At 35.8% G+C, this 17239-nt stretch overlaps 1 protein-coding gene across 1 annotated transcript in view; it reads left to right on the forward strand.

Moving 5' to 3' along the window:
- Nucleotides 1-4815: 4815 nt before the first annotated feature.
- LOC112504451 (ubiquitin-activating enzyme E1 1-like) overlaps nucleotides 4816-17239 on the forward strand; it is a 16280-nt gene continuing 3856 nt past the window's right edge. The window contains exons 1-6 of the mRNA XM_025108393.1: nucleotides 4816-4953; nucleotides 5588-5943; nucleotides 6614-6831; nucleotides 13801-14595; nucleotides 14699-15567; nucleotides 15654-16086. Of these exons, the coding sequence (XP_024964161.1) occupies nucleotides 5604-5943; nucleotides 6614-6831; nucleotides 13801-14595; nucleotides 14699-15567; nucleotides 15654-16086 (2655 nt within the window). The 5' untranslated portion in view covers nucleotides 4816-4953; nucleotides 5588-5603. The remainder of the gene's footprint in view (nucleotides 4954-5587; nucleotides 5944-6613; nucleotides 6832-13800; nucleotides 14596-14698; nucleotides 15568-15653; nucleotides 16087-17239) is intronic.

Genomic DNA, 17239 nt, shown 5'->3' on the forward strand with positions numbered 1-17239 from the left:
GTACAACTTATATGTAATAGGTCCAACACTCACTAATGTAACACTTATACTTTTCCAATGAATGAATATAAGTATTTCCTCAGTGTCACTAAAAAAGATCTCTGAAAAGAGTAACATGGACATGTATCTATGAGTTCCAGTTTACTCTTACATTCACTGACAACTTTCAGTAAGTGAATATGCTTTCAGTTTCAGTTATCACACTTGTACTTGTTTCTCTTAAACTTATAATCCTTTACAACTTAAGCAAACTTATATAAGAAAACCGAATCACTGAAAAAGATCCCAAAATAGTTAAAAGGGACTTGTACTTTACTTGTAACTTTTTCTTACTATTGTAACTTAGGCAAATTTATGTATGTTGCTTTGTCATCATCAAATAAGGGGAGATTGTTGATCCTCTCTCATTGATTTGATGATAATCCCTTTTACCGATCGAAGTATTCTATTTCTGTTTATTCAATTTCAGCGATCATCACTGAGTCTATTCAATGATCGATGAACATGTATTGTAACTCTTCAGAGACTGCTATACTTCAAGAAGACAAAACTCACACCAAAGAACCTTCAGCAATGTCGAAGACAAAAATTGAAGATTAGAGGCTAGTACGTTCATGATCTGAAGCGGCATTCAGTGATTACAAGCTCGCCTACATATGTGTGAAGACTGCATAAGTTTCAGCGAATGCTGAAGAGACCTCCAGTGTCATCCTAGCATTCAATGATCGAATGAAGCTTACCATGTACGATTATTTTTATCTTGTCCTCCCACACACTAAGGACAAACCCATGCCTTTTCTAGAGTATAGTACAGTATGGAGCCACTCAGTTGACTCTATCGTGCTTACCTACTTAATGAAAAGATGTCTTCTCATGAACAACGATAGGACTGTTCACTATAACAAAGGACAAGATTTCCTCCAAAATATGGACACGTGTTCTATACCTTCTAAATTGCATTTAATGCAATGGGTATAAATAGTTGAGTGCTCTCGACTCAGTTATAGGTTCTTATCACTCTTCCTCTCTAAGAAACTTACCCAAGATTCTCTCACTACTCTCTCTCTAAAGAGAAAGAACCACTTTAAACAAGTGAAGAACACTTTTCTAAGTCTTTAATTCTTACAACAAATCTTTTCTCTTAGCTAGGTGTAATAATGTGTATCCTTAGATTGTTTAGATAGGTTTATTTACCTTATCTTTTCCGCAAATAATCTGTAAATTTTTTATTGATCCTTCTTTATCAATATACAATTTTTAAAAGTGAAAGTTTTTGTGTTTGTATTCATCCCCCTCCCCTTTCTACAAACTAATCCTATAACTCTTGTAGATTCAGCTGGGACCAACACCATTGTTGTATGTTTTTTTTTTAGATTGGTTTGTTGTTGACAAGTACTTTGAGTAAATTTGTGGTTCTATTTATTTCTGGTGTGTTTGTTGGGTATTTGATCTTTCGTTGATATGCAGGGCTTGGGATCATATTGTTTATGAGAGTATACACATATAATATAACATTAACCCGTGAAATTAAGTAGTTGGCTTTAGGATCACACATGGATGATAAGAGGTTGAAGGCATACATAATAGATAATTTTCTTTAAGAACAATTGAAATTGATCTAATAAGAACAATTTAAATCAATGGAGTTATGCTAAATGCTAACCTTACCAACTTTGCAGTAGATATGACAATGAGTTGTTGGATATATCATCTTTCGATTGGAGTCGATTGATCAAGAATTTGTTGTTCACAACCGGACATAAGATCACATAGGAATGGTTAAAGTTGCATTTATGTTAGTATGATGAATTCTAACGGTAAGTTATACAATGCAAGCGAAATAAGTTTGAACATTTCATCTAACATATCAAATAGAACAAGTATAGGATGTCAAGGATTCTAAGAAAAATAGATTGACCTTGTTGTTATTTGGATGATAGGTAAAGATAATTATGATATTTATGAGTTAAAGAATGCCCCATATTCAACTATTTTTCCTATAGATTTCGACATTATGTATGGTTAAAGCCTATTAAATATGGAAGCTTCATGGATTCATGATGGGATTCAAGGGGGTGGAAGATAATGTATGCTTACAAACCAAACAAAATGAACCCAATACATTTCACTTAGAATTAGGGTATTATAAGATAGGATGTATGCATAGCTAACATAGTGAAACTAATATTTAAATCAACATATGATAACACAAATTAGTTATATGAAACATATATCCGTTAACACCCTTCACATAACATTGCCAATGATAGTATTGTTGTACTATCATGTTACTAAATTAAAGTAGATTGATGTGTTATTAGTTGATGTTCAAATTATACAAGCATAAACAACCACATTTATGAAAAGGTTCCATACAAAATATATGTATTTAATATCCACGATTCCATGTCATAGGAACATCAACTATGAAGTTCTCATACTCAAAGTAGGACCTAGTAAAAAATTTCAAGCAATGCCATCATTTGATGACTGTAAGAAATAAAGTTACATAAATGTTTTACAGAATTATTATTGATCTGTCTGTTGGTCTTTATGTTACGAATGCAAGATCCCATGTTCGAATGTTTTTATAAGTACTTTATCCCAATTTGTTTCCAGAAACATAATAAACATGAAATTAGAATCTAAAAACTAGGAAAAATGGTACAAACAAGATTCAAACACACATCTGGAAGAGAAGTAATGGTCATGTAAAACAATGATACTAAGAAAAACTTGTGTTATTATTGAAATTTCAAATAATATAGGGCATGCTCAACGGAACGATACGGTAGCATCCTTCAGGAACGTTTTTTTTCCATTACAACGGAGTCATGAAGCAGACATGCTCTTAACTAAGTCTTCTTCTGCTCATGCTTCAATAAGAATTGAGATAAAACAACAACAAATTGGGGGGGGGGGGGAGCTATGAATTGAATTTTGATGATAGTCGATGTTCTTGTGCTTGTCATTGTAAGCAATTATCCTTTCTAAACGAGACCATGTTGCCTAATGAGAACTGTAATTGCCTATACGAGTGTGAAGTACTTGATGATAGTTTGTGTGAATAATGTCATGATGATATTGTTACATGGGACTTAGATTCATGTTGAGTATGATACAATGTTGAACAATGGAGGTTTCAAGGTTGACTGTGTATCGTGGTTGTTTATTCTTGTCTCTTCAAAGGAATTGATAATTTCCATGGTTATTATCTTTAGGGCTTTATGATTAGTCAGAGGCTAGTGAAAGCTGGTCTAAAAACCTACACCCACAAACACAACAAACCAATTGGAAATAAAAGTAAAATTATTTACCTCAGATAAATAATACAATGATTATCAACATCTAACATGGTCTTTATGCCTCATTCTCGGTTCAATGTTCAATGCTAGAAACGTTTAATTTTTTTTATAAGCAATGGGGGACCCAAGATTTCGCTGAACGAGTGTACTTTCAAGCTGGATTAAACATCCACAAAGTTTGTCAAATCTATATTTAGATCAATTCCACCATTTTGAGGGCTTTTCTGAGTTTTTGGTTGATTCTGAGGAGTTTTTTTTTTTTTCTGTAAAGTTCTTTTTGTTAATTTAATAGGTACCCTCTTGATAAGTATAATTTGATTAAAGAGTTGTTTGTTTACCTATTAATAGTTCAATTAATAGGCAACATTTGAATCGTTAAGAGGTAAATCTTGTTTGACAAAAGAAAGTCGGCTTCTTAATGGTTCTAAAATCCTCTGAATGGTTTTGTATCATGGGTCTCCTTTAACCATTTAGCGTCCTAAATTCATTGTAAACCATTACCAAACAATTATATTTTATTTTATACCATATCATGAGATCCTCTTAATCTTTCTGACCATTTAATCATTCTACATCAAACCATTCAGCAACTGCCAAATAACCTCGTTAAATAAATAAGGGGCTGTTTGGCAGTTGCTGAATGGTTTGGTGCAGAATGGTTAAGTGGTCAGAATGGTTAAGAGGGCCAAAATGGTTAAGAGGGCCAGAATGGTTAAGTGTTGAATGAAATAATGTTGTTTGGTAACTGTTCTCTGAATGACAGTAAATTACCATTTTAACCCTCTGAAAAGATAAATCATAACCCCATGAAATTTCAACATACAGTGCATAACCCCATGAAATTTCAGTGCACATACAGCAGGCTCAATTTGATTCAATCAACATGATCGATGATCGATGATCAATAATCTATTATCGTCACAAACTAATCCAGGATTTAAACAATCATTAAGAAAGAAAAAGAAATCTAGGGTTTGGAAGTTATCGAAGGGAAACCTCTTTTCGCCGCCGGTATAGTACTCCTAAAGGGCATCTGAGTCGCTGTCAGAATCGTGAGCGAAGGGGCGGTTCAAATCGGAGAGAGTTCGAATGCCGCGGGGACGACTCATCGATGGTTTTGCTGGATTCTTGTCGCACAACGCCATTGTTGAGTTTGGTGGCTCAAGCTGGAAGAGATGAGTGAGAAAGATAGTGAAGGCGACGTGGAAGGAAGGGTAAAGAAGGAAGAAATGATATTTGAATGGTTGAGTGAAGCCATAGACACAAAATGGTTAAGAAGGTTATGTAATCATTAAGATGGTTATTTTTCTTTACCAAATAGTCTTTACCTCTTACCGATTAAGATGTTGGCTCTTAACGGTGAACCAAACAAACAACCCCTAAGTGATAATTCAAAATTCATTATTTTTTAAGACAAAAAAAAATTGTAAATACAAAGTAAATCAAGAGTTTTGTTTGTTGATGGCCCATTCTAGGCTCTACCCGAAGCCGAAGACAGCCTCGAGGTTTGGTTTAGGTTATCAAAGCGCTCCCCCCGCCATTGTCACTATCATCTCCACATCAACAGAATTCATCAAACCCTAGAATCAAAAAGGAAACTCAGCCCCCATAGCTTTCTTCACAGTTCATTTCCTCAAAGATCTCATCGGTAATAAATCAAATTATTCTTTGCTTTATACTCTTCGTATATCACCTTCTAATCTATTTCTCTACGCATTCTCTATGTTATATATTACATAAATTCCTCATACCCCTTACTTTATTGTTCGTATTCAAGATTCTTTACTCTGAACTAATTGATTTTTTCCATTTTCTTGTCTTAATTTTCGAAATGGTTTCAAGCAGTTCATCGCAGTTCACGTACGTATATGTTTATAATTAAGCAAAATTGTTATGATTTGGGGCTTTGTTGCTGTTAAATGGTTACTTTTTAGAATATAACACCATTAGTTCATCCTCGTTTTTTCTGTGCTTTGATCATATATATATATATATATATATATATATATTTGTAATTTAGATATGTTTTCAAGAGGTTGATCCCTCTATGTATGTGTGAATTTGTCTTGTCCTAGTCAAGAATGAAATTGCATGAATTAGATAAAAAGTGTTGTAACCCCCTAGGTTGTCTAAATTTTTGTATCCTAGTGATGATTTTATGCAAATTAGTTTATTTATTGACTTTATTTTGTTGATAGATTTATTTTCAAGCTTGTTATATATACGATTGGGGTTTGTGTGTGTGTGTTTATTGGCATTTGACTAAGAATGGGTTTAAACAGTTCACCATCGGACTTTATGCTTCCTGGAAAGAGATCAGCTGGAGGAGAGGTAGTAGTGGATGAATCTTTGATCAAGAGAACTAAAATTGACAGCTTGATCTCGTCAGCCGCTGCCCCCACTGCCGCCGCCAGCACAAGCACCGGGACTTCTTCGACAGCAGCAACCATGGGAGGAGGAAACAACCCTAATGGTACCACCAATGGTAAATTGCCCATTGGTGGTGATTGGAACCAATCAGATATTGATGAGGATCTTCATAGTCGACAGCTTGCAGTGTATGGTCGGGAGACTATGAGGCGGCTATTTGCATCTAATATTCTAGTCTCTGGGATGCAGGGCCTTGGTGCTGAAATCGGTGAGTCTACTGAGCGGTATATATATGCCTGTCTATGAATGTATATATGTTGAAATTGAGTTCTGTATATGACATGTTCTACTTTGATGTATTAATTTTATTGAGCTGCTTTGTAGCTTCTACGATACTAGTTAGCTTTTTCTCTATCTGTATTATGTTGTGCATATGATTGGAGGAGAGGGCTACACACTACAAATATATCTGTGCATGTAAGTAATTAAGAACCATATTAGCATCAATGTTAATGAAATAAATTAATCATGCAGAGAGAGAAGTATATACATGGACATACAAGGAGTGGCATTTGCTTTCATTATACATGCATATGGCCATAATTTAGCCCGAGTTGTATGAATTTGGAGGTTATTGCATAGGCTTGGTCACTGGATTTACATTGGCTGTGATTCTAGTCTTTTTGACCTCTATATGATTAATTGTTTCTAAAATAACACTTAACTTCCTAATCTCGATCTTTTGTTGGCTTTTATGATAGCATGAACTTCTGTTTGCCATCATCATTTTGTTGTTGGGACCATTAACAACAGCGTTCTCAAGAAATGGGAGATTTCTATTTCTTACCTGGAAGTTGTCTGTTGGGTGTTTTATACAGATTTTTTCTTATGCTTATATATAGCATGTCGTAATTATGCATTTGTATGCACTATTGCAGCAAAGAACCTTATTCTTGCTGGTGTCAAGTCTGTGACATTGCATGATGAGGGAACCGTTGAGTTGTGGGATTTAGCTAGCAATTTCATTTTCACGGAGGATGATCTGGGAAAGAACAGAGCTCTTGCTTCTATCCAGAAAATGCAAGAACTGAACAATTCAGTGGTTATTTCTACTTTAACTACTGAATTAACTACAGAGCAGCTGTCTGAGTTTCAGGTGATTATCAACATGTGTCAGACTGTCAGTATATGTTTCGTTTTTTTTGGTTTCAAATGTTGATACTTTTGAAGATTGTTGAACATTCTTTAATGCAAAAGTTTGATCATTTTTTATTTGATTTCTCTGTTCCAGCTGGTCTGGTTTTTTCAACGCCACAATTTTATTCACAGTTGCTTTATGTGATGATTTTTGTTTAGGTTATTCTATTTTTTTTTTTTTGCATGAGTTGCCTTGATGCTTTATAAATTCCATTATGGAGTATGTAGGATGTATAATCTTATCATTTTCGGATGTAGCTCTCTATTGTGAGGATGATTAGAACTTCATTAAGAAGTGGATTTCTACAATGCTTGCACTCATTCTTGTAAATAGAAGTTCGAGAAAACTCAGTGATGTGTTTTGTTGTTTCCGGGTATCCCTCATTGTCGGGTTTTTGTAGTCTGTATGATGTATAATCTTATCATTTTGGAATATAGCTCTTTATTGTGAGGATGGTTAGAATTTCATTAAGAAGTTGATTACTATAATGCTTGCACTCATTACTCGTAAATAGAAGTTTGAGAAAACCTAGTTAAGTGTTTTGTTTTTTCTGGGTATCCCTCATTGTTAGGTTTTTGATCATATCGATACATTAAGATGGCTTATGAAGTTCAAAAGTTTATGATGAATAACGACTTTCGACATTATAGTATTATTGTGCGGTATTTGGAATTCTTAGGTGTATCTTCATGTTTGTTTTTTTCCTTGGTTGGTACTTTATTTTCTTTGCAATATAACTCGAGGGCTTCTCTTCATGGAACTATTTTAGATCTAGTGATCTAATAAAATGTTCTTCATTTAGTGATTTGCGCATCTCCCATTTAGTTCTTTATCCAAAAAGACATCTACCATTTAGTTTGGAGCATGCGGAACTTCAACACGAAGCATTTACCCTTTGCCATATCGGGGTGTAAAACCTACAAGTTCATGGTTTTGATCAATTCTTTTAATTTACTGGTTCATTTTGCCTTCAATTTTCGTTTCTAATTTTGTTTATCATCATATAGCTAAACAACACTATCAACCAATGGTTCATTCATAAATGCTACTCACAAATATAAAACTAAACCTCAGCCAAATATCTAATTCAATAAACTTCCATCATAAATTTTGGAGTAAGCCAAATTATATTCCCTTAAACCCAAACAACTTGTCCATCATGAGTTTCTAACACAATATATGAGCATGTACATCACCGTTGATGATATAGACTAGTGTCTTAATAGGTATAGTAAACTATGTACCAACAACTTCTTGACATCTCTATAAATGGTTTGGTGATCACTTCAGTGGACAACTATCATTGCTTTGTTGAACTTCTCTGTATTGTTCCTTGAGAACAATGCTTCTTTCTATGTTTTGTGGTTTTGCCTATTAGGATTTGGCTTGATGTCAGGCTCTCATTTCTAATCCCTTTCCTCCATTATTGATTGGCCTTCATTTTTGGAGTAGGGTTGTTTAGTGCCTCTACCAATGATGATGCAAGTTGGGACTGTTTGATGCCGTTGTCTTATGTCTTGAACGATACTTTTTTCTCTGATCGTTTCTCTATTGCTCTGTATTAGTAAGAGATCACAATGAGGCCTTTTTTTGCAAACTAGTTGGGTAGGGTAAACTTGGTACTCATTAATAAATTATTATTTTTGAAACAAATGGAAAATGACTTTGTTTCGTCCATGCTCTCCTATTGATGTTGATTCTTCAAATAATTCCCTTCTCTCATACAAGTGTCTTCTTTCAATTGTATTTGGTCTATTCTCACAGGTGCATGTAAAGATAGATGAATAAAACAACCCAAGTAGTACAGAGAATCCTCTTTAGTTGAAATCACCTTGAATATTCTCATTTGTAATCCTATACATGGTTGTGTCTAACCACATCCAGTTGAACCTTTGCATGTTCTATAGAACCTATGTGTGTGTTTTTGTGACGGAACATTCATGCACCAGACCATTGGAGGCGTCAATGCATCATTCTTCTGTGATAAAACTCACCTTTCAACTCTAGCGCATCAAGGTACATAAGGTCTCCCAATGCTTGTCATCACCTCATTCACCTGCTCTTATCTTGTGGCAAGAAGTGTTTGTGGTGTGATTTAGGGCCAAACCTCAAATCGCACCCCATATGGGTTTGAGCATTTTCGTAAACCATGAACCACACCACATATGCCTAAACTGCATTGCAAAATGCGGTGCTGATCTATGCGGTTTTGTACCTAACACATTTTGATCCAATAGTTATTGATCATAACTTCAAAATAAAGTCATCCATACAATAAAAAGTTACAACATGTCCCATATACTTAATTAAAAATACTCTAAAACAAACTAAAGCGTTCCATAGTTAATCCAAATGCATGTAAGGAGTCGTAGGAGGGAGGAAGTGCAAGGTGATGTGCACAAATGATACGAGGAATCTGAACTCTCTAATACTTAAAATGAGAACATGAAAAGTAATAAATAATGATATAATGTATTACATATTTCAAATTAGTTAATGATAGTGTACTATATATATAAATACATATAAAAATATGCAGTGCAATGTGGTTTGATAATTTGAAACTGCAAACCATACCCAAAGTGCGGTTCGATAAAAATGCAAACCACAAATCGCACGGTGTAAGTTCTAAACCCCATGGTGTGGTGTAAATGAACACCCTTACTTGTGGCTAACATCTCCATCACTCTTTCTTCTTATTTCTTGTAATATTGATCTCAAATGTAGGATGATATCTTTGTTAGGCATTTTTTCTTGAGCCACTCACGACGGACACCACTGAAGTTGTGTCTTATGCACTCTATTATGGTTGTGTTTTGTCAAATGGGCAAATTGCATAAAAAGGAATGTACTTTATTCCAATTTTTGTTTTGGGGAACATACTTTTGAAACACGCATTTAAGGGTCTATAACATAACTTTATAATAAAAGGAGGACCTAGGTGACCAGTATAACAGGTAAGCGACTAAGCGCTGATGTGGCATTTGTCATTATTTTTTGATCTTTTCATTATTAAGGCACTTACCCGGTCCCACCCCACCCCCTTGCATCCCCAACGTCCTGAGTCCCAGCATGATATCTTCACCCTCTTCGGCGATCCATTCTGGTCATCTTCTCTGACGACCTCAAATACACATACCAAAAACGAACCGTCGAAAAAACCAAAAATACCCATTAAAAAGAAACCTAAATCATAAACCAACCAAATTCAGATCCAAATCAAAATAAACCCACCACCTCCCCCTCCAGTCTTCTTTTCCAGCAAAGTAACCAAGGGCTGCCAAATCGAAAAAATGGAACTATTGATCTGTAAGATTTGGTGTGTTTGGAAAGAGCTTCTGAGATGAAGGTTTGTGGATTTCAGGAGATGACCAAATAAAGCCAAATCAGACTTCGATTTGAACAGAGGGGGCAACCATCCTTAGAAACCATCATCTTCATCCCCTTCGAAAATCGAGTCATGTTATGTGAGTGCATTTACAGGGGGAAGAAGAAGCATTTGGTGTGTGTGTCTGCTCTTTTTTTTTTTTGGGGGGGGGGGGGTTTAGTTGTGTGTATATATATATTGATATATTATCTTTTATAATATACTATACTAAATACTTTAGCACCTATTACCGGTTATACCGGTCACTCGGTCTCTTTTTTGGTAACAAAGTTACGTCAGTCATGGACCCTTGAACGTGTATTTTAAAAGTATGTTCCTTAAAACAGAAACTGTAACAAAGTACATTCCCTTTTTATGCAATTTGCCCTGTTAAATAGCACTACATCAACGAAAGGTTTAACATGGGATTTCTTTGTCTGATGTAAATAGAGAGACTAGCATCACCACATTTTCCCTCATTTGTTACCAACAACCATACATCTTAATCACATTAATGTACTTTATTTGTCATCAGGGTTAACTTTTTTGTCATTATATTATATGCTTTTTCTAGATTGCATACAACATTCCTATCCCTTTTTGTTCCTTGTATCCTTTGGTGAGAATCGATTAGAAACTATGAAGAACACAATTTAGGCCAAAAGCTTGGTTTTTGATTATCCTGTACAGGATTATCAATATACAGACAACAAAGATGTGATATTGTACAGTCACATGTGATCATAGCATTTGATCCTATACATGATCATAGTATTGTATATTGGACCAACATTCGGTTGTTTACATGATCATTCATATATATACATATATATATATGCATTATACGTGCACACACATTCGTATATATACATATGTGATAATGGGAAATGTATATTAGAGCAACATGCGGTTGTGTACATGATCATTAGATTGATGCATTTCTCATCCACCATGTTGTTTGTGAACATGATTACATGTTCATGTGTAAATGATGAAATCATTGTTATGTGATCACGTGCACATCATATGTTATTGTGTACTACATCATAGTAAATACACACCAATTAATATCTTGTTAAAATCGGACGTAAAAATATAATGACATGGTAATATCTTGAATGCACAACATGTGACCATGTACAACCTCATAGGGAAATCACAAAGTATTTATACCTACATGTAGAATACGAAGGTGACAATATTAGCGTACTCAAAATATAGTAATACCCTGAATAAACTACATGTGGTTTCTACGTCGTCACAGCGAAATCAAAATTATTTATCCCTGCAACTGGCATTCAAAAATGATAAAACTAGTTCCTTATACCATACAAAAAATACAAGGATATATATATATATAAGGCTAACACTTCCGAGGAGTTGTAGAATCAAGAATTTAACCTCATGTCTCAAGTTATCAAGCATAAATCCAGATTGATTTTTAAATGTACTTGTCATCCATAAAAACTTGCTCTATAGCTTGAGTATATGGATCAAAACACGGATAGCTTATAATTATTATTGTTTTAGATGTCTCTTTTATTCTTAAAGATAGGAACCAATGTACATTTCCTCCCCTTACTGAACATATAGTTTATCCTAAAAGATGCTATCAAACATCTCTAGTTAGCCACTCCATTTCGTGCTCCTTAAGGCATTCCAAACATCAATTGCAGTTCATTTTCAGTTGTGCATCTAAAGATATATGCTGAAGATGAACAAAACAAACCCAACAGTGTTGCATCAGTTCCTCTTTTGATGGGGTCGCCTCAAATTCTCATTGCCAACCCTGTCCATGGTTATGTCTCATCTCATCCACCTCGATGTGCACATGTTCCCTGGTTTTTTTTTTGTGAATGCTTTTTGTCCCCAAACATTGATGCTCTTCCTTTTCCATTCTATCAGTGGGACACGACTCTCCTTGGCTTTGATTGGTGCTATTCTGGAGTGACAAAAGTCAACCTTGGAATCTAGTGAAACTTAAGTGTAATAAGGTTTCCTGTGCTTGTCACCACATCATTCTCCTTGCTATTATCTTGTAACTAACATTCTCATCATCCTTTCTCTTCCTTTCTATGATTTGACCCAAAATGCATAATGATATTTGCAAGGCATCTTTTGTCGAGTCACACTCATATCACTGTAGTTGCAAATATGGACTGTACTTAGTTTGTCTATTAAGTAGCACTACTTCATCGATGAAGAGTATATAACATAGGGTGCTTTTATATTTGTTTCAAATAAAGGGATACTAGTATCACTAACACATTCTGTCGCGCTTGTTAGGAACAACTGTAGTTATTCTCAACCACATCAATGTACTTTGTAGGGATTTTCTTTGTTTCAAGGTCAACCATATAACTCACCTTGTGATCCTATCGTATGCTTTTTCGAGATTGGATATAATATTCAATTCTCATTTTTGTTGCTTGTGTCTTTCCATGAGTTGCCAAATCAAGATTTAACCTCATTTTTCTGGTACAGTTGCTATCATCCTTAACCCTCCCTCTGTAACCTGGTCGTGTAGCTTTATTGTATGGATTAGAACTTTATGGCTCTATAGTATGTACTGTTTTGGATGCCTCCATTCTAAGAGAGGAACCAGTGTACTCCTCGGCCCATTCAACATTTTGTTTGTTTTGAGATGCTATTAACCACATCCCAGTGAGAGCTCTGTGTCTACTTCCAAGAAGGCGCGTCAAATTTCAGTTGACATGCTATAAAGTTTTTAAGGGCTTGCTCACTTGCACTTATTAGCTACCTTTGTCTTAGATGCTCCAATTTTTACTTGCAGATCTGTCGATATTTTCAAGAAAAAAGTCATGTTTTGGGTACTTTATGAATTATCACAAAATTGTGGTGGTTATCAGTCTTTTTTCTTCTTCTGTTCCATGCATACATAATCATTATTACTAGTTGACTACCGAACCATTTTCTGGTGTACAAATAGACAGACAGTGAAACTGGTCTAAGCTAATGATGCCCTCACACTTATGGTGTGATGGTTCTACGGAAATATATTTATTGCTTCTAAACATCAAAACTTTGAATTCAGTCCTCCCTAGGTCGTAGACAGGTAGATTGGCGAAATGTTTACAATTGTTTCTCTCATTCTCTTAGATTTCTGTTACAATTTAAGCTCTACCAGGATTCTACACTCTTTTTCCAATCTTTTTTTCAATATGTTTCACACGTCTATCATTTCTGAAATCTATTTGAATACAATCTATAATATTTTTGAGACAAAAATGCATACGAATCATTGTAGGTGATATATTTTTAAAGATTTTACATCTCAGCTGCTAGTTTCTTAAATTCTACTTTTGAGCAAACAGCTCATTCTTTTGGCACAGAGGATATTGAATTAGACAATTGGAATAATGGCTAATTTTTCTGTCATGCTCTCATCTTTGTACATTTTGCATTCTCTTTCTGTGCGCAAGTATGGTGAATTTTCTTTGCTCTTGTGTCCTCTAGTCTACTGTACCCTACTTACTGACTTTTGTTGTATTATATGCTTATTGATTTTGTTGATAACATTTTATTTGGACTTGCTGCAGGCTGTTGTGTTCACAGATATTAGCTTGGAGAAAGCAATTGAATTTGATAATTTCTGCCATAGACACGAGCCTCCGATTGCTTTTATAAAATCTGAAGTACGAGGTCTTTTTGGTAGTGTGTTTTGTGACTTTGGCCCTAAGTTCACCGTTTCTGATGTAGATGGAGAGGATCCACACACAGGCATTATTGCATCCATAAGCAATGATAACCCTCCTCTCATCACTTGTGTAGATGATGAGAGGCTTGAATTTCAGGATGGAGATCTAGTTGTATTTTCTGAAGTTCATGGGATGTCAGAACTAAATGATGGGAAGCCAAGAAAGGTAATAAACGCAAAGCCTTACTCATTCAGCATTGAAGAAGATACCACAAAGTATGGTACATATACGAAGGGTGGAATTGTCACTCAGTTGAAACAACCAAAGGTGTTGAAATTTAAGCCATTGCAAGAAGCCCTTACAAATCCTGGTGAATTTCTTCTTAGTGATTTCTCCAAATTTGATCGCCCTCCACTCTTACATTTGTTGTTTCAAGCATTGGATAAGCTTGTATCTGAGTTGGGCCGATATCCTGTTGCTGGATCTGAAGAAGATGCTCAGAAATTGATTTCTTTGGTAACCAGCATGAACAGTGAACTGAAAGATGGAAAGGTTGAAGATGTTGACCAGAAACTTGTTCGAAACTTCGCATTTGGTGCAAGGGCTGTGTTGAATCCCATGGCGGCCATGTTTGGTGGTATTGTTGGACAGGAAGTTGTTAAGGCTTGCTCTGGGAAGTTCCATCCACTGCTTCAGGTTTGTTCTCTTCATATTGTTCTTTTTTATGTTTAGATTTTTCTGAGCTTAGAGTGTGCAATCCGTCTTACCAAGACTTATTTATTTCCTTTTTGGTGGACAGTTTTTCTATTTTGACTCCCTTGAGTCTCTTCCTGTTGAGCCCTTGGATCCCAATGATTTGAAGCCTTTAAATAGTCGTTATGATGCTCAGATCTCTGTGTTTGGGGCTAAGCTGCAGAAACAATTAGAGGAAGCTAAAGTTTTTGTTGTGGGATCTGGTGCACTGGGCTGTGAATTTTTGAAAAATTTAGCATTGATGGGGGTTTCTTGTGGTAATGGGGGGAAGCTAACAATTACTGACGATGATGTTATTGAGAAGAGCAACCTTAGCAGGCAGTTCCTTTTTCGAGATTGGAACATTGGGCAAGCTAAATCAACTGTTGCTGCGACAGCTGCTTCCTTGATAAACCCTGGTCTTCATATTGAGGCACTTCAAAATCGCGCCAGCCCTGATACTGAAAACGTGTTTGACGATACTTTCTGGGAAAATCTTAGTGTTGTTGTCAATGCTCTGGACAATGTGACTGCAAGGCTCTACATTGATCAGAGGTGCTTGTATTTTCAGAAACCACTTCTAGAGTCCGGAACTTTAGGTGCCAAGTGTAACACACAGATGGTTATCCCCCACTTGACAGAGAACTATGGTGCCTCTAGGGACCCACCTGAGAAGCAAGCACCCATGTGTACAGTGCATTCATTCCCGCACAATATTGACCACTGCTTGACATGGGCTCGATCAGAGTTTGAAGGATTGCTTGAGAAGACACCAGCTGAAGCAAATGCATATCTGTCTAATCCAAGTGAATATACTTCTGCAATGGAAAAAGCTGGTGATGCCCAGGCAAGGGATAACTTGGATCGTGTCCTTGAATGCCTAGAAAAGGAGCGATGCGAATCATTTATAGACTGCATAACGTGGGCCCGCCTAAAGTAATGTCCTTTTCTTCGTACTAGTACATCTATTTAACATTTTGCCATCATCATCTCATGCGCTCTCATTGTATATCTGTAATCAGGTTTGAAGACTACTTTGCTAATCGTGTGAAACAGCTCACCTACACTTTCCCGGAGGATGCTGTTAACAGTAGCGGGACACCTTTCTGGTCAGCCCCCAAACGTTTCCCTCGCCCCCTGCAGTTCTCTGTTGAGGACCAAAGCCATCTTCACTTTGTTATGGCAGCATCTATACTACGAGCAGAAACATATGGCATTCCAATTCCTGACTGGGTGAAGTCTCCTTCCAAGTGTGCTGATGCTGTTAGCAAAGTGATCGTCCCTGATTTCGAACCCAAGAAAGATGTAAAGATTGTAACGGATGAAAAAGCTACTAGTATGTCCACTGCATCAATTGATGACTCTGCTGTAATAAACGATTTGATCATGAAGTTAAAATTGTGCCACCAGAAGCTGCCACCAGGTTTCAGGATGAACCCAATTCAGTTTGAGAAGGTGCTCTTTCTCTCCCTCCCTCCCTCTATATGTTTGTCATGAACATGTTTTTGGCTCTTTGCTTGCATAAATTGGGGCACAAAGTAAATACATATTCAATGGAACATTTATGATATGTTTAAAATGGTCAGTTATTAAACCTGGGTAAGGATGTCAGCTGAACTAGACCAATCACAGTTATGTTAACTTTCAACCTGACAAAATCAGGCAGCATGTGATGCAGCATTGGTTATAAGAATTTGATATATACTACTTCAGTTAACTTAAAGTTCTTGTAATGCCAACAATTCTTTTTATGAGATAAGATAATAAGACGTTAATGAGTCCTACAAGTAATAGGGATTAGGATGATTTCATTTTATTTACTTCTATCCATAAAATAGAAGTGCACTATGTTAAAATGTAAATGAGCATATCCATCAAAAGGCACATTCCTACCTAACCATTGGAAGGGTCTAGGTTAAACCATCTCTTGTCCTCGACAACGTGACAAGACATGTGGACATCGTTGCCTAGGAATCATGAGAATACAGCACAGGTAGTATTACTGGATTTGATGTTAAACCTTTGGGCATTTTCTTCTTAGGGCACTCATTATCCTGGAATCAGTGAATGTCTTTTTCCACACTACCCATGAATCATTTAGTGTCTTCCTAAATACTACCCTCGAATCATTCAGCGTCTTCCTTAATTGAAACCACTATGTAACAAAGCTAGATACTAACAATAGTTTTCCTGATGATGATCTTGATGGTTATGCATCCTAATGATAATCAGAGTAAATGATAAAGCTAAATACTGACAATTATAGTATCAATAGAATAATCAGGTTTTGTCACTATTATAATGAGGATAATCTGGCTTCCGTTGCTTCTTGTCTTGCTTCAGGAAGAGCATTAAGAATACAGATGTATTATATCTGCAAGATTGTGTAATTTGGCAAACCTTCTGCAATACATAGTTAAAATCACAAAWCGAGGGTTAGACCGAAAGGTCTAGTGAGTTACCCTATTTATGTTATTGYAGGGTGAAAATCACCAAAATCTTTATGAAAAACAACCTTTCATATATATAACGAATATAAGAACAAATAAGGACATATTACTAGTTCCTTTCCATTTTTCAAGCTAATCATTTAGCTATTCAAATAACA

Source organism: Cynara cardunculus (genome assembly GCF_001531365.2).
Source record: "Cynara cardunculus var. scolymus isolate 2C chromosome LG 2, CcrdV1, whole genome shotgun sequence".
NCBI lineage: Eukaryota > Viridiplantae > Streptophyta > Magnoliopsida > Asterales > Asteraceae > Cynara > Cynara cardunculus.